We start from the raw sequence: 18865 nt of genomic DNA on the forward strand, positions 1-18865 counted from the left end.
TACGTAAGAATTCAGACCCTTTGCTATGAGCCTCGAAATTGAGCTCAGGGTGCATCTTGTTTCCATTGATCATTCTTGAGATGTTTCTACAACTTGATTGGAGTCCATCTGTGGTAAATTCAATTGATTGCACATGATTTGGAAAGGCACACACCTGTCTATATAAGGTCCCACAGTTGACAGTGCATGTCAGAGCAAAAACAAAGCCATGAGGTCGAAGGAATTGTCCATAGATCTCCGAGACAGGATTGTGTCGAGGCACAGATCTGGGGAAGGGTACCAAAAAATGTCTGGAGCATTGAAGGTCCCCAAGAACACAGTGGCCTGCATCATTCTTAAATGGAAGAAGTTTGGAACCACCAAGACTCTTCCTAGAGCTGGCCGCCCGGCCAAACTAAACAATCGGGGGAGAAGGGCCTTGGTCAGGGAGGTGACCAAGAACCCGATGGTCACTCTGACAGAGCTCCAGTTCCTCTGTGGAGATGAGAGAACCTTCCAGAAGGACAACCATCTCTGCAGCACTCCACCAATCAGGCCTTTATGGTAGGGTGGCCAGACGGGAGCCACTCATCAGTAAAAGGCACATGACAGCCCGCTTGGAGTTTGCCAAAAGGCACCTAAAGGACTCTCAGACAATGAGAAAGAAGATTCTCTGGTCTGATGAAACTAAGATTGAACTGTTTGGCCTGAATGCCAAGTGTCACGTCTGGAGGAAACCTGGCACCATCCCTACGGTGAAGCATGGAGGTGGCAGCATCATGCTGTGGGGATGTTTTTAAGCGTCAGGGACTGGCAGACTAGTCAAGATCTAGGGAAAGATGAACGGAGCAAAGTACAGAGAGATCCTTGATGAAAACCTGCTCCAGAGCTCTCAGGACATCAGACTGGGGCGAAGGTTCACCTTCCGACAGGACAACGACCCTAAGCACACAGCCAAGACAACGCAGGAGTGGCTTCGGGACAAGTCTCTGAATGTCCTTGAGTGGCCCAGCCAGAGCGCGGACTTGAACCCAATTGAACATTTCTGGAGAGACCTGAAAATAGCTGTTCAGTGACGCTCCCCATCCAACTTGACAGAGCTTGAGAAGATCTGCAGAGAAGAATGGGAGAAACTCCCCAAATACAGGTGTGCCAAACTTGTAACGTCATACAGTACCCAAGAAGACTCAAGGCTGTAATCGCGTGTCACGTCCTGACCAGCAGATGGAGCTATTGTATTAGTTTTGGGGTCAGGACGTGGCAGTTTTGTGTGTGTGAATGTTTGTTGGTGATTGGGACTTCCAATTGAAGGCAGGTGTGTTGAGTTGCCTTTGATTGGAAGTCCTATATAGGTGTGTGTGTTTTTCTTTGGGGTTGTGGGTAGTTGTTTTTGCACTGCGTTTAATAGCCTGCAGAACTCTTGCTGTTGTCATCTTTATTGTTTTGTCAAGTGGATGCTTTACTCCTTTTTTTTAATTAAAACCATGAGTATCCATATTCCCGCTGCGTCTTGGTCCTCTTCTCTCCATGACAACTTCTGTGACATCGCTGCCAATGGTGCTTCAACAAAGTATTAAGTAAAGGGTCTGAATACTTATGTAAATGTGATATTTCAGTTTTGCAACATTTTCTACAAACCTGTTTTTGCTTTGTCGTTATGGACTATTGTGTGTAGATTGATGAGGGGGAAATGATTGAATCCATTTTAGAATAAGGCTGTAATGTAACAAAATGTGGAAAAATTCTAGGGGTCTGAATACTTTCCGAATGCAGATGGTACTGTACATTATCTTCGACTCCAAGGTCAGTTGGTGTTGTAGTTGTTGTTGTCCTCCTCCTGCTTACCACCGTGTCCTCAATCACAGGTGTCGTATGTGAAAGCCATTGACATCTGGATGGCCGTGTGCCTCCTGTTTGTCTTCTCGGCCCTGCTTGAGTACGCTGCTGTGAACTTCATCGCTCGGCAACACAAGGAACTGCTGCGCTTCAGGAGGAGAAGGAGACACATGAAGGTCAGTTAACTGCTTTTTTAAATTATTGTGATCAAATGTATAATATTCAATCAAGGATTAGACTAACACTTTTCACAGGAACCCTTCCCATCACCTCAACCCCCTCCTCTCAGACCAGCAAGAGAGCCAGCCAGCCTCAGTTAAATATGACACTTTTTGTTTTCTCATATTCTCTACAAGTACACAACAGTTCATATTTAATGCTGAGGGAATATTGAGAATGATTAAAGTCATTAGGATGTGTCCCAAATGGCACCCTAGTCCCTTTATAGTGCACTACTTTTGACCAGAGCCCATAGAGAATAGGCTCAAATGTAGTGCATTACACATCCATGTACACAGACCAAACAGAAGAATGAGCTGTGTATCAGATTCACAACAATATAATTATTCCCACAAGCCCTACAGTGCCTTGTAAAAGTTCATCCCCCTTGGCGTTTTTCCTATTTTGTTGCATTACAACCTGTAATTTAAATGGATTTTTATTTGGATTTCATGTAATGGACATACACAAAATAGTCCAAATTGGTGAAGTGAAAAAAATTACTTGTTTCAAAAAATTTGAAGAAACAAAAAACGGAAAAGTGGAGCGTGCATATGTATTCACCCCTTTGCTATGAAGCCCCTAAATAATATCTGGTGCAACCAATTACCTTCAGAAGTCACATAATTAGTTAAATAAAGTCCACCTGTTTGCAATCTAAGTGTCACATGATCTGTCACATGATCTCAGTATAAATACACCGGTTCTAAAAGGCCCCAGAGTCTGAAACACCACTAAGCAAAGGGCACCACCAAGCAAGCAGCACCATGAAGACCAAGGAGCTCTCCAAACAGGTCAGGGACAAAGTTGTGGAAAAGTACAGATCAGGGTTGGGTTATAAAAAATATCAGAAACTTTGAACATCCCACAGAGCACCATCAAATCCATTATTAAAAAATAGAAAGAATATGGCACCACAACAAACCTGCCAAGAGAGGGCCGCCCACCAAAACTCAGGGACCAGGCAAGGAGGGCATTAATCAGAGAGGCAACAAAGAGACCAAAGATAACCCTGAAGTAGCTGCAAAGCTCCACAGCGGAGATTAGAGGAGCTGTCCATTGGACCACTTTAAGCCGTACATTCCACAGAGCTGGGCTTTACGGAAGAGTGGCCAGAAAAAGCCATTGCTTAAAGAAAAAAATAAGCAACCATGTTTGGTGTTCACCAAAAGGCATGTGGGAGACTCCCCAAACATACGGAAGAGGGTACTCTGGTCAGATGAGACTAAAATGGAGCTTTTTGGCCATTAAGGAAAAAGCTGTGTCTGGCGCAAACCCAACATCCCCCATTACCCCGAGGTCACCATCCCCACAGTGAAGCATGGTGGTAGCAGCGTCATGCTGTGGGATGTTTTTCATCTGTAGGGACTGGGAAACTGGTCAGAATTGAAGGAATGATGGATGGTGCTAAATACAGGGAAATTCTTGAGGGAAACCTGTTTCAGTCTTCCAGAGATTTGAGACTGGGACGGAGGTTCACCTTCCAGCAGGACAATGACCCTAAGCATACTGCTAAATTAACACTCGAGTGGTTTAAGGGGAAACATTGAAATGTCTTGGAATGGCCTAGTCAAAACCCAGACCTCAATCCAATTGAGAATCTGTGGTATGACTTAAAGATTACTGTACACCAGCGGAACCCATCCAACTTGAAGGAGCTGGAGCAGTTTTGCATTGAAGAATGGGCAAAAATCCCAGTGACTAGATGTGCCAAGCTTATAGAGACATACCCCAAGAGAGTTGCAGCTGTAATTGCCGCAAAAGGTGGCTCTACAAAGTATTGACTTTTGGGGAGGGGGGGGTGAATAGTTGTGCACGCTCAAGTTTTCATATTTTTTTTTTCTTATTTCTTGTTTGTTTCACAATAAAAAATATTTTGCATCTTCAAAGTGGTAGGCATGTTGTGTAAATCAAATGATACAATTCTCCCTAAAATCTATTATAATTCCAAGTTGTAAAACAATAAAATAGTCAAAATGCCAAGGAGGGTGTATCAGATTCACAACAATGGAATTATTCCCACATGCCTTAACGTAGTCTGACATAATCTATCGTCTAACAGGCCCAGGAGGACACCAGGTTGTAACGGTAGGGTTTAAAGGCCACTGCATTACAACATTCCCAATGGGCGGTGCCTGTTATCCTTGTATTAAAATCAGTTAAACAAGTAGCCTGGTCCCAGATCTGTTTTGCTGTATAGCCAACTCCTGTGGTCATTGGTATACCTAGTCTTTCATGCACAATGACCAAAGGAGTTGGCAAGACAGCACAAACAGATCTGGGATCAGGCTATAAAACAAGTAGAATGAAATTGAAAACCCCATCGCTACACTCTGTGTTTTTTTGCTTTTAATAAGATGTCAGATCCAAACAAACTCCATAGCTGTTGTTTGTCTGATAGTGTTTGTGTTGTTGATGTCTTGAAGACTGAATATCAAATACAGCTATCAAAGTATGACTCATTTAGTAGTATCTTTCTACCACAGAGAGTGTTGCTCCCTCGTCCTAAAACTCAGATCCAGCTCGGGGACTCTTTCTCTGCATCAGTCATCTCATTTCTCTGAGGGGCAGCTAGACGGAGGAATTCAGATGTTGGATTGTTTTTTTTTTACTGTTTAATCAATCCATTTTATCTGTACAGATGAATTGATCAAATCCAAGACCATGTGATTTATTTAGAAGTAAACCTGTCAGCCTTGAAGCTAATAGAATAGGTCTGAGGAGGAGGAGGGGAGAGGGGAAGAGGAGGAGGAGGAGGAAGAGGAGGAGGAAGAGGAGAAGGAGGAGGGGGGAGAGAAAACACAGGAGTTAGACATAAACATTCCATAAAGTCCTTGTCATTCCGTGCTCCTTGACCGGGCAGACAGGCAGGCAGGAGGTTACACCCACTGACTACTTCCAAGGGAATATGGATCCAGTCAATCATTCAAAAGAGAGTAAAACATCTCAAAATAAATCCTCAATACTATTGTTATAATCCATAATCCCTGAAAGTAGGGTTTGTACTAGGTGAGGGTAGATTAGTCTACTGTTCCCTGGAGCACTAGTCTCTCTCAGGTAAATTGAGAAGCTGGCCACATCCCCAATGGCAACCATAGGGCTCTGGTCAAAAGTAGTGCACTATACAGGGAATAGGGTGCCATAGGGCTCTGGTCAAAAGTAGTGTGCTATTTATTTTAATTTTTTCATTTCACCTTTATTTAACCAGGTAGGCTAGTTGAGAACAAGTTTTCATTTACAACTGCGACCTGGCCAAGATAAAGCAAAGCAGTGCGACACAAACGGAATAAACAAGCGTACAGTCAATAACACAATAGAAAAATCTATATGCAGTGTGTGCAAATGTAGTAAGATTAGGGAGGTAAGGCAATAAATAGGCCATAGTGGTGAAATAATTACAATTTAGCAATTAACACTGGAGTGATGGATGTGCAGATGATGATGTGCAAGTAGAGATATTGGGGTGCAAAATAACAAAAAAAATGGAATAGGGTGCCATTTGGGACATAACCGCAGAGTACCATACAGTGTTTAGTGCTCCCATCTCTACAAGAGATGATAGCTGGTAGTCCCGGAGTTTGGCAGGAATGACTCAGATCTTCCTCCAGTCTTTTACATGGTATGAGTTCTGGAGATTCCGGTTTGGTGATGTCATCATGTAGTCTAGTATGTAAAATGCAAGTCAAGCATTATTCTGCTGCGTTTTATAGAAAATGCTGACAAGTCTTTGTTTGAGTGGTGTTAGACCTATATAGTATTGCAGTTAACAATATTTTCATAAAATAGGACAAATATAAGCACCTGCCAAAATATTATTTTGTATTATTATATAGTGTAGTATTGAAGTTAACTATATTATCATATTATGTTATTATATTAACATTTTTATAATGTAATTATTAACCAAATATCCTGTGAAAATGATTTATAAATCCTTGTTTGAGAGGTGTTAGGCCTATAGTATTGAAATTAATAATATTATCTGGTGTTGATGATTTTAAGCCCATTATGAAAGGCCATATCCTACATTTACTTAAAGCTCTGAATGATATTGATCGTTTTTGGAGTTTTATCAGATGACAGGCTAGCTGCTATGTAAAATAGCTAGATTGATGTTGTATGACTTTACCATCCTGATCTACAGAAAGACATGTTGTATGACTTTACCATTACCAGTTCAGTGTGTGTGTGTGTGTTCAGCCTTCTAAAGACTATGATTCAGGCAGTTCAGCCTTCTAAAGGCTATGATTCAGGCAGTTCAGCCTTCTAAAGACTATGATTCAGGCAGTTCAGCCTTCTAAAGACTATGATTCAGGCAGTTCAGCCTTCTAAAGACTATGATTCAGGCAGTTCAGCCTTCTAAAGACTATGATTCAGGCAGTTCAGCCTTCTAAAGACTATGATTCAGGCAGTTCAGCCTTCTAAAGGCTATGATTCAGGCAGTTCAGCCTTCTAAAGACTATGATTCAGGCAGTTCAGCCTTCTAAAGACTATGATTCAGGCAGTTCAGCCTTCTAAAGGCTATGATTCAGGCAGTTCAGCCTTCTAAAGACTATGATTCAGGCAGTTCAGCCTTCTAAAGGCTATGATTCAGGCAGTTCAGCCTTCTAAAGGCTATGATTCAGGCAGTTCAGCCTTCTAAAGGCTATGATTCAGGCAGTTCAGCCTTCTAAAGGCTATGATTCAGGCAGTTCAGCCTTCTAAAGGCTATGATTCAGGCAGTTCAGCCTTCTAAAGACTATGATTCAGGCAGTTCAGCCTTCTAAAGACTATGATTCAGGCAGTTCAGCCTTCTAAAGGCTATGATTCAGGCAGTTCAGCCTTCTAAAGACTATGATTCAGGCAGTTCAGCCTTCTAAAGGCTATGATTCAGGCAGTTCAGCCTTCTAAAGGCTATGATTCAGGCAGTTCAGCCTTCTAAAGACTATGATTCAGGCAGTTCAGCCTTCTAAAGACTATGATTCAGGCAGTTCAGCCTTCTAAAGGCTATGATTCAGCCAGTTCATCCCAGAGGACTGCTCCTCTCCTCTCTCTGCAGTGAGGAACCTGTCACTTCTACCCTCGACACAATAAAACAACCTCTCTGGTTCTCTCTGGTTCTGGCTGAGCATCGGGGCACATAGCACACACACACTCAGCTCCAGGACCAATCTTCAACAGCCGCAGTGGAAATCTTGTTGTTTCTCCGTTGGTGTTTAATTGATCGATGATTGTCACTGATATCCTAGAGAGTTCCCATCAGCTACTATCTGACCTGGTTGAAAACTGATGGTCGCTGATTAGAAAGACATTGAGTGTGAAATCTACAAACGAACGCTGCAGCCTTTCGTGTGTGTGTGTGTGTGTGTGTGTGTGTGTGTGTGTGTGTGTGTGTGTGTGTGTGTGTGTGTGTGTGTGTGTGTGTGTGTGTGTGTGTGTGTGTGAGCGCGAGTGTGTGTAGATGTTTGTGTGTGTGTGAGAGTGCGAGTGTGTGTGGATGTTTGTGTGTGCGAGAGCGCGAGTGTGTGTGGATGTTTGTGTGTGCGAGAGCGCGAGTGTGTGTGGATGTTTGTGTGTGTGTTTGTGCGTGTGTGCGGGCGTACCTCTATGTGAAGGTGACAGATTGAGGTCTCCCCCTCCTGGCCAGATGGTGTAACTGCAGACGGCAGATCAATAGCAACAGGCAGACTATTCATCTGCCTGTTGCCTTGAAGTATAGACTGACTGTCCAGCAGCAGCCCACTCCCTCGACACACGCTCACAATCACACACACACATGTACCCGACAAGCTCCTCTCGAGACTGAAAGAAAGAGAGAAAGGTCTTAGGAGTAAACTAAATAATGAAATCACTTGCCCAACTGCAGCCTACCAACATTATCCACCAGCATTGAATAAAATAATATCAAACTGCATGTAATTTGAAGCTTCTCTCGATACTGTAAGAAAGGCCTTACCGAATAAACATGAATGAATATTGACTTGATTAAAACTTGACCGAAATGCAGAATAAAGGATATCAATGGTGTCTCCTTTAAAGATTGTATAAAGAATATCAATGGAATTATAGCAATTGCAGAATTCATAATAATACATGATTTAATTAGCCATAGAAACATGTCTGCAGCCTATACCCAACCACAATAACAACAGCCAAATAGCCCATGCATTAAAGATGCACTCCAGGATCTTAAGCGTAACAAATTCGTAACATATATACTGAACAAAAAATATAAACACAACATGCAACAATTTCAAAGATTTTACTGAGTTACAATTCATATGTAAGGAAATCAGTTTATTGAAATAAATTCAAAAGGCCCTAATCTATGGATTTCACATGACTGGGCAGGGGCGCAGCCCTGGGGAGGCCTGGGAGGACATAGGCCCACCCACTTGGGAGCCAGGCCCAGCCAATCAGAATGAGTTTTCCCCCACAAAATGGCTTTATTACAGACAGAAATACTCCTCAGTTTCATCAGCTGTCCGAAGAAGCCGGGTGTGGTGGTCCTGGGCTGGCGTGGTTACACGTGGTCTGCGGGTTTTAGTCCAGTTGGACATAATGCCAAATTCTCGAAAACAATGTTGGAGGTGGCTTATGGTAGAGAATTGAACACTCTGGTGGACATTCTTGCAGTCAGCATGTTAATTGCATGCTCCCTCAAAACTTGAGACATCTGTGACATTGTGTTGTGTGACAAAACTGCTCATTTTAGAGTGGCCTTTTATTGTCCCTTGCAGAAACATCTCAGCTAAGTGGATAGCTACTTTCTTTCAGCTATCCTTTTCTTTTCCCCTCCAGTCCAAACTGAGATATATTAATAACTAGGTGACATGATGTAACCCCTAGACTGAAGATACACTGCTCCACTGGCTAACGATGACAGGGCCTTATAAGGACCAGACTTCCTGATTGAACAAGGATAATCAGCTCATTAGACCTGATTAGCTACTGTTCAAGTGGAATCTTTCACACGGGATCGTCTCGGGTGTGTGTGTGTTCTGAGGTTGTACCACCACGTCTGAGAACAACGGGGGATAAGACACTGGATTAGCTAGGTAAATAAGTGGCATGCGACAGATAACCAAGTGGAAGCTACTCTCTGCCAGTGTCTGCAGGACATGAAGGGGCTAAATTATGTGAACTCATTGTTTCTTTGCAAAGTAAAAGATAACACATACAAAAATAATACATAGAACAAAAGACAAGTTATTGAACTTCTGTACAATATTTTCACAGTACAAAATATATTACGTAGTTTAAAGATGTTATAATTTAGTTGTGTTTCAACTGTGAAGAATATTTGTAAACAGTTTTACATGAACAATGTCTAAAATCCAGAATTTCTGCCATTCTGAAGCAAGAACCTTTACAGCACCGGTGAGAGAGACAATTTAGTTGTGTTTCAACTGTGAAGCAAAATATCATGTTCAAAGAAGTCAGTCCTAGACCAGACGAGCAAGGTATTTATTTTATTTAACTTTGTGTCCGAGAAACCAGCCCTAAACATTACTACTACTACTACTTCAACATTGTTCTCAGATTACCTGATCCTTTAGTAATGAATATACCAATCCTCGATATAAAAACGTGATAGCACGATATTAAAAAAGGAATGAAAATCCAATTGGAATGACTGGGAAAGGGGTCATGTATTGGCATTGGGCTAAATTGCTTTGGGAAATCATCAAATGAATGGCAAGACACCAACTCCTGGAGGAGAAGTTGATGATAGTTAGTCGTGACACTTCCCAAAACGACTTTGTGCAAATCAGCATTTTCCTTTTTCCAAGGCTGCATGACACCGCGACCCACGCAAAGGCAAATGTTTAGTAAAAACATAAGATGGAGCCTCCAACTAGTTGGCTTTACGGTTCTCTTTAATCTCAGCCATTAATCACAGCACCACACAGTAAGAGATGTACAGGCATCTATCATGAGGATGTGATGGATGGAGGAGTTAAGACGTCCTTCTCTCTATGTCTCACTAGACACCAAACAACCAACCAATCGGTCACCTCTCTTTAAATTCAATCTCAATTCAAAGGGCTTTATTGGCATGGGAAACATATGTTTACATTGCCAAAGCAAGTCAAATAGATAATAAACAAAAGTGGAATTAACAATGAAAATTTGACAGTAAACATTACACCCACAGAAGTTGGAAAAGAAGAGAGACATTTCAAATGTCATATTATGGCTATGTACAGTGTTATAACGATGTGCAAATAGTACAAAAGGGAAAATAAATAAACATAAATATAGGTTGTATTTACAATGGTGTTTGTTCTTCACTGGTTGCCCTTTTCTTGTGGCAACAGGTCACAAATCTTGCTGCTGTGATGACACACTGTGGTATTTCTCCCAATAGATATGGGAGTTTATCAAAATTGGATTTGTTTGGGGATTCTCTCTCTGACTTGCAAAAGGAGGAGAATGAGTGAGGGAGGGAGGAGGAGAGAGGAAGATTGAGCTTGATACTGCTTTTGTTCCAAGCCATACATTGTCTCCCTCACCACCACAAACCCAAAGGGCACCATTCCTCTCTCTCGCTATTTATCTCCCCTTCATACAATAAGAGTCTCTGCCCAGCTTACTGCTTTAATGGTGGAATGTTGAAGTAGGGGGCCGGGTAATGAATCAGACAGCCTGGGCTGGGGCAGGCGGGCAGGCGCTGTGAAAATGTATGTGTCTCAAATGGCATCCTATTCCCGACATCGTACACTACTTTTGAACATAGGTCTAAGTCGAAAGTAGTGCACTATGTAGGGAATATGATGCCATTTTGGGACGCCATCCTCCGCCGTCCCTCTTTACTGCTCCACGTCACGTCCCCCAGCCAACACATTAATCATACGGCAGGAGGAATGAATACTTACAAATGGTGGGCCAGCGCCACTGAAGGACAAGGGAAGGTTGACGCACAGCGTAGCCAGCATTAGATGTTTCAGTCACTGTTACAGGAAAACAGTGGAGCAGTGTAGCCAGCATTAGATGTTTCAGTCACTGTTACAGGAAAACAGTGGAGCAACGTAGCCAGCGTTAGATGTTTCAGTCACTGTTACAGGAAAACAGTGGAGCAGTGTAGCCAGCATTAGATGTTTCAGTCACTGTTACAGGAAAACAGTGGAGCAACGTAGCCAGCATTAGATGTTTCAGTCACTGTTACAGGAAAACAGTGGAGCAGCGTAGCCAGCGTTAGATGTTTCAGTCACTGTTACAGGAAAACAGTGGAGCAGTGTAGCCAGCATTAGATGTTTCAGTCACTGTTACAGGAAAACAGTGGAGCAACGTAGCCAGCGTTAGATGTTTCAGTCACTGTTACAGGAAAACAGTGGAGCAGCGGAGCCAGCATTAGATGTTTCAGTCACTGTTACAGGAAAACAGTGGAGCAACGTAGCCAGCGTTAGATGTTTCAGTCACTGTTAGAGGAAAACAGTGGAGTGGAGGAGACGATCCAAAATGGGGGAGAAAGGAGAAGACCCGCCTCCCCTGTGTGTGTGTGTGTGTGTGTGTGTGTGTGTGTGTGTGTGTGTGTGTGTGTGTGTGTGTGTGTGTGTGTGTGTGTGTGTGTGTGTGTGTGTGTGTGTGTGTGTGTGTGTGTGTGTGTGTGTGTGTGTGTGTGTGTGTGTGTGTGTGTGTGTGTGTGTTCATCCATTCAGCCCAACACACATGAACAGTTATAAATGGGGTGGTATAAAGACAAAGACAGAAGGAGGACATGGAGTCTACAAATGGAACCTAGAAAACTAAGGCTTGTATTTTAGACAAGGACAGAAGGACATTTACATTTTTCATACCAAGCAAAGACAGATAAGGGACCCTGATTGTTTGTGTGTGATGAGGTATTGTGGAGGCAGGGATTGTGTTAGCCAGCTACCTGTAATGAAATTGCTGTCAATAGGAAAATGCAATTTACGTACGTATGATATCGAGATAACGTGTCCTTTATAACATGTGCAAACCTTGCCTCATAACCTTGAGTGATGTCATAGCTAAAATGTGAATCATCGACCCGTGCAATCCATATTTATCACAGTGCATATCAATGGTTAATGAGATAGTATCTGGATCATGTTGGACTTTGATTTTTAAGGCTCAACCATATGTGCCTCATTATGTTAATTCATGTCTCTGCATTACTTAAAGGCCCACTGTGATTTTCACAGCCATTATATGTGTTTTCAATTCACTAAGTCTGTTAAGAGCCTTTTCCTTAACGGCCCACTATGATTTAAGTCAGTTAAGAGCCTTTTCCTTAACGGCCCACTATGATTTAAGTCAGTTAAGAGCCTTTTCCTTAACGGCCCACTATGATTTAAGTCTGTTAAGAGCCTTTTCTTTGAAAGCCCACTATGATTTAAGTCTGTTAAGAGCCTTTTCTTTGAAAGCCCACTATGATTTAAGTCAGTTAAGAGCCTTTTCTTTGAAGACCCACTATGATTTAAGTCTGTTAAGAGCCTTTTCCTTGAAAGCCCACTATGATTTAAGTCTGTTAAGAGCCTTTTCCTTGAAAGCCCACTATGATTTAAGTCAGTTAAGAGCCTTTTCTTTGAAAGCCCACTATGATTTAAGTCAGTTAAGAGCCTTTTCCTTGAAAGCCCACTATGATTTAAGTCTGTTAAGAGCCTTTTCTTTGAAAGCCCACTATGATTTAAGTCAGTTAAGAGCCTTTTCCTTAACGGCCCACTATGATTTAAGTCTGTTAAGAGCCTTTTCTTTGAAGACCCACTATGATTTAAGTCAGTTAAGAGCCTTTTCCTTAACGGCCCACTATGATTTAAGTCTGTTAAGAGCCTTTTCTTTGAAAGCCCACTATGATTTAAGTCAGTTAAGAGCCTTTTCCTTGAAAGCCCACTATGATTTAAGTCAGTTAAGAGCCTTTTCTTTGAAAGCCCACTATGATTTTCAACATCATGTTATTACAACTTAAGGGGTGGGCCTTTAAGAGATATACAGAGAGAGAGCAGGCCTGGATATCAAATGTGTAATGGGTTTTTTGATTCCTAACAGAATGAATATTCGGCTGTGTTACAGGAGGATGAGGGTGGTGAGGGCCGGTTCAGCTTCACCGCCTATGGCATGGGCCCTGCCTGCCTGCAGGCCAAAGACGGCATGGCCATCAAAGGGAACAACAACAACGCCCCGACCGCCACTGCCGGCCCTCAGGAGAAAACGGTGGAAGAGATGCGCAAGCTCTTCATCGGCCGCGCGAAGAGGATCGACACGGTCTCTCGCGTGGCTTTCCCTCTAGTCTTCCTCATTTTTAATATTTTCTACTGGCTCGTATACAAGATCATCCGAAGCACGGATGTACACCAGATGACGTAAGCAAGGGAAGAGAGAGAGTTCAATACCACGCCATCCTTCTCCCAACCCCAATACTCCTCGCTCTTCACTTGCTCACTTGCTTTTGGTGGCTATCGCCTTGGCAACGGTAATTTATCAATATTTGTTCTTTTCTTTTCCCCCCCTCTTTTCAACCTGAATAATCCGGACCAGTGCAATAGCAATGCAGTAAAATGCATGATATATGAATGTGGCAATATATTTACAAAACGATAAAGAAGTAAATGTTAAGACTTTTAACCGATACATCCGAGAACTTGGGAATTTATGATAACTGAGAATTTAAAAAGAAAGAGATGTTCTTCTAAGAAGTGTTTGTTTATTTTCGCAACTCAAAGAAGACAGATACTGCATTATAAAGAAGAAGAAGGAGTTGGGGAAACATACTATATATCTATCATATATTTAAAAACGGTTATTTCTTCGAAAGGCAGATGTCTGGATGGAACACGAGGGATGGATTTTAAAACGATACTAAGACGATTTAGTGTTTCCGTTAATAAAGTGATGCAAGGATCATGTGTCCTATATATCTCAATTAGCTTCAATGTGTGTTGCAAGCACTTATCAACGCTCCCTGAGCCCTCAACAAAAAACGGACATTTCATGTGGTTGATGCTGCTATCAACTATATGAAGGAAACTTGATGAGTGGGGGAGTGAAAATAATATTATATTGTTTCTAACCGCTGTGGTCAACGTGTTCCTCTGTCTGCCCTTAACTTCATTTCTCAATTGCATATCGTTTTTAATTTAGGAGTCAAGTATATATCATGTTGCTGTAGAGCTCAAGCTCTTCTTGGGAACTTTAAATTCTAAAGGGACATTTGCCATCATTCACATATCCTCATTGTTGCATTCATTCATTCATTTATCCATGTGCTTTTTTTTTTAAAGGATTTGGTACTTAAATCAAATATGATTCATTAAAAGTGAATCTACACTGGAAAAGCATTTTTTTTTAAATCCTGATTCTTCCTACTCATTTCATTGAAGATATACTGTTAACATTTGTTTAGTTCTTTTCATAGCTTATTATCCAGTTACGGTAAGATACCCAGCAGGCGATGGAGAAAAATGTAGTGAGTTAAGATTAAAACAAGAAAACACCTACTGTACCTTAACAATTATTACCATTAATATATTTACACACATTAATAATGTAGCTAAAAAACATATGCATTATTATCATCATTTACTAAATATGCCTAAAAGATATTCACTCAAAATCATGGAAAATAGTTTGATACTTTAACATCAATGATTAACACAATGTTCTCATTGGTGTATAATGCAGTACATGTTATAGTTCACAATACTACAGTATACTGTGAAACTGATTGATTAATACATGTATTTAACTAGTCAGTGGCTTGATTTAAGATACTGAAATCTATTACTTCTCACCAGGCTTTTCTATGCAATAATTAATATATGCAATTATTTTTTAATTAGCTTTACCATTTACAAAACATTATGATGAATCTGTTTGAGCTTGTGTGCCATCAAGTTTTTTAATTTAAGACATCACAGATCACAGTGCTCATATTTCCAATGGTGGACATACATACAAACATACACGAGGCCTTCATATCTACATCCCCAAACATAATGTAAACTATTCACCCTCCTCCTAGGCCCATCATTCTCCACACATTTACATTCAACTACCACCGGGCCAAGCTACAGTGGCTTTTCATATTGCATATTTAAGACTTTCTGCTCTCTGTAGCCCCAACTCTGGTACATTGTTTACCTAGCCTAAAGTGCTAAAGTCACCAAGCCCCAGAAATAAAGACTACACTACTGCTACCACTGGAAGTATGGCCTGCGAGACATTGTCATGGATGGGAGACTCGGACACAGTGGAAATAAACACTTGTCGAGTGAGTTTTTGCATTTAACTTCAATGCCAAATGTTATTTTCCTCTACCTGGTTTTTATTCCAAACCAAATAAGTATTTTGTTAACCTACGATCATTGCCTTCCTGGTTCGGTTTTGAATATGATGACATAAGGGGAAAGATGCCAGAACACCTTTGCAACAGAAATGATGCACTGGTTCAGGATATTATTTAGGTTCAGTTGTTGTAACTTAAATTGATTCAGTTCTTTCCATTGACTTCCCAGTGTGTGGATAAAGTGCTTCCATTTCTTTTTGTGGTAATATGATGCTATTCAATTAACAATATTATATATTTTGATATGAAACTTTTTCAGCTTCTTCATCCCTGTTTTTTCTTCTTGAAAAGTATAATCCATTACTTTAACAGGTCATAGATTTTCACGTGTGTTAATGATAGTTTGAGGTGGTTTGATGTTTGAGGCTTGATGGACTTGCACAAGAGATTAGAACAATATTTTACATTTCGGTCAACTATTTCTTAAATTCATATTATCTTCCAGTAATTCATATTACCTTCCAGTTGAGGCAGTATTTGTCAAAACATATGTGTGTTTTTAACAGACACAATCCATGGGTAAATTGATTTGAAGGTCTATGTTTTTGTAGTAGTATTATTTTATCCCAGCAAATTAACTTTTCAGCATGGGGCATACTTATGTAATTTATAATGTTATGCTTTACCCAAAACTATGCATTTATAAAAGTTAATTGTTAGAATGGGGTTAAAACATATTGGCCATTTAAAATATCAGCACAGTAAACAATATGTTTTGAAAGTGCTGAATGATTTGTTGATAGATACAGTATTTATTTGTTGGCTGCAATATTTCAGTACAGAATTTGACCATGAATCTTTCCTCAGTTTTGACTTCCTCAGCCAAAAATATCCATTAAATAAAATGCTATCCAGTGTTGAATATGCAACAAACTAGGAACTAGTCATATCATGTACCGCCACTCAACCACCATGATATTCACTCATCCATTCAATAGTTATGGATTGAACTCTATGCCCTGACCATGTGAAGGATCACTGCACTTGGGAAAATGTTATATGGATTTATTGTAACCAATTGCTTATTAAGGTGCATTATTACTAGTGACCTGTCCAGGGCATGTACTTGTACATCAAGCTGCCTCATGCTACAGAAACAGGAGATAGGCTCCAGGGTTGGGGTCAATTCCAATTTAAATTGAATTTTAATTCAATTCAGAATCGACCTGGAATTTGAATTGAATACATGGGAAATGAATAGGCAGAAAGAATTGAATTGGAATTGAATTTCTGGAATTTACCCTGACCCTGATAGGCTCCTGCCCTACGGGACAAGGGGCAGGGGCTCGGACAAGGCTTACTTTGTTTATTATGTTATTCAAGATGGAAATGACACTTACTACTCTGAATAGACAACTTCAACAAGGTCTAATGGATTCTAGAACACTGACACATTCTACAACAACAATTGTATGTTTAACTTAATTGCTCAGCAGATCAATGTTCAAAGTATGGAAGTGGTAGGAATGTTCACTGATGGGGAAACCTCCATTGGACAGATAGGACTTCCTACCCATATCTACCTGACCTATCATAATGTCAAATATTATTGACAATGAAGGAAGTTCATATAATATTTGGCATATAGGACAGTGCAATATGAACATTTTAAAAGTATGAAATTCAACTAGCATGTTATGATTTGTTAGTAATTGCTGTTAACAACAGCTGTTTGATTCTGTTTATTGTATTTTTAATATATCAAATGCCCTGGTTGTGGTGACGCACTCACCACCCAGTGATAGAGATGGACAGAAATAACCAGTCATGAACTGAACTGTACACAAAAATGGAAACGTTTCTATTTATGTATTTCTATTCATTTTTAGCACAAGTTGGAATGGCCTTAATTTAGTTTAACTTGCTTAAATATTGTGTATTGGCACAAAGTGCACATCTTAATTTGCTAATTACAGTTATGATAATAATCCAAGAGTGCACTTCAGAAGAAGGAAAAAAGTTCAGCAAATCCTTTTTTTTTCATTAAAATGTGAAAACACTGAATATTTTGCATGAATATAAATACAATGGCAAATATTTTTGGCTTGTACAAAAATGTTAGCAATTTGAAGAAAAAAAGGAATGTACAATTTCTGCTGTAAATGTATATAACTAAATATTTATTGAAATATGTCATTATAAGTAATTCTAATTACAATTAAAGGTTTTCTGAACAAAAATCTCTTTACCTTTTTTTGGAAGAATTGTCAAGAGTTGGACTATTGCTTTCTGTTACACAGCTCAAGTATCTGTGTATAATCATAAGAAGTACAAAAAATGTCAAACAATAAATTATGTCCGTAGGTTGTTGTATTCATTCTATCACTAACTAGCAAAAAGCCCTTGAGGAGACAATTATTTTTCTCTTCACTTTATGATTGAATTAGGCTTGCTATAATTGACTTTTAAAAACATGTTACATAAGTGGTACGCATTAAAAAAATTAAATACAAATTGTCATTATTACCATTTGTAAGGTCATATTCCTAAGATTCAGTGGCCTAAAGATAAATTCGTACACAACGGAGATGGACGGTACAGTAGCAGTGTTTCAATGTCGTCTTTCGCCACAAAATGAGCGGTTCCTCCGGCATTCCTTCCGCAGCCGTGGGGACAGTGTGATCTGATCTATAGGCTATATAGGCTATTCATTAAAGCGGCCTATTTTCCATTGATAACCAAATGTAATGTCAGCAACTTGTTCAAACAGTAAACCAAACATCAAGAATCCACCCAAAAAAGGCATTTTGTTTACAAGTATAGACGGATTAGATGACAACATCACGAAAACTATGCACACGCTTCAATGGGGCAAAGGTCCGTGTGCTGTTGTGATTCTGGAAGGCCAGATATCTAGCAAAAATGACAAGAAGCTGATTGATTTCTTTCTCCCTGCGCTGCTAATGACAATTTTGGTCTGCTCATACAGGAGTAATAAAGGCACAGTGCACTAATTTTATTAAAAAAATATCTATATATTCGCTACTGTTTTTATGGAATATCTACATAGGCATACAGAGGCCCATTATCAGCAACCATCACTCCTGTGTTCCAATGGCACGTTGTGTTAGCTAATCCAAGTTTATCATTATAAAAGGCTAATTGATCATTAGAAAACCCTTTTGCAATTATGTTAGCACAGCTGAAAACTGTCGTTCTGATTAAAGAAGCAATAAAACTGTCCTTCTTTAGACAAGTTTAGTATTTGGAGCATCAGCATTTGTGGGTTTGATTACAGGCTCAAAATGACCAGAAACAAAGAACTTTCTTCTGAAACTCGTCAGTCTATTCTTGTTCTGAGAAATAAAGGCTATTCCATGCGGGAAATTGCCTGTGTACTACTCCCTTCACAGAACAGCGCAAACTGGCTCTAACCAGAATAATGTAGAAAGAGGAGTGGGAGGCCCCGGTGCACAACTGAGCAAGAGGACAAGTACATTAGAGTGTCTAGTTTGTGAAACAGACACCTCACAAGTCCTCAACTGGCAGCTTCATTAAATAGTACCCGCAAAACACCAGTCTCAAAGTCAACAGTGAAGAGGC

The 18865-nt window shown here is 40.3% G+C and overlaps 1 protein-coding gene and 1 long non-coding RNA gene across 9 annotated transcripts in view; one reads left to right on the forward strand and one right to left on the reverse strand.

The window, feature by feature from the left end:
• LOC106604187 (glycine receptor subunit alphaZ1) overlaps positions 1-17502 on the forward strand; it is a 111391-nt gene extending 93889 nt beyond the window's left edge. For all 6 annotated transcript variants that reach the window (XM_045717859.1, XM_045717862.1, XM_045717864.1 and 3 more), the window contains 2 exons: positions 1845-1991; positions 13051-17502. In XM_045717859.1, coding sequence (XP_045573815.1) covers positions 1845-1991; positions 13051-13344 — 441 coding nt within the window. In that variant the 3' untranslated portion in view covers positions 13345-17502. The remainder of the gene's footprint in view (positions 1-1844; positions 1992-13050) is intronic.
• Positions 1654-18091, reverse strand: LOC123743075 (uncharacterized). Of its 3 annotated transcripts, none has more exons than XR_006769817.1 (5): positions 17790-18091; positions 17512-17571; positions 10893-11227; positions 7617-7815; positions 1654-1963 (listed from the first exon to the last, which is right to left on the reverse strand). It is a non-coding gene; the product is annotated as an uncharacterized lncRNA (long non-coding RNA). The 3 variants fall into 3 exon arrangements; XR_006769816.1 differs by having other exon boundaries at positions 1654-1958; positions 10893-11435; XR_006769815.1 differs by having other exon boundaries at positions 10893-11435.
• Between the last annotated feature and the right edge of the window lie 774 nt (positions 18092-18865).

Source organism: Salmo salar, chromosome ssa05 (genome assembly GCF_905237065.1).
Source record: "Salmo salar chromosome ssa05, Ssal_v3.1, whole genome shotgun sequence".
Lineage (NCBI taxonomy): Eukaryota > Metazoa > Chordata > Actinopteri > Salmoniformes > Salmonidae > Salmo > Salmo salar.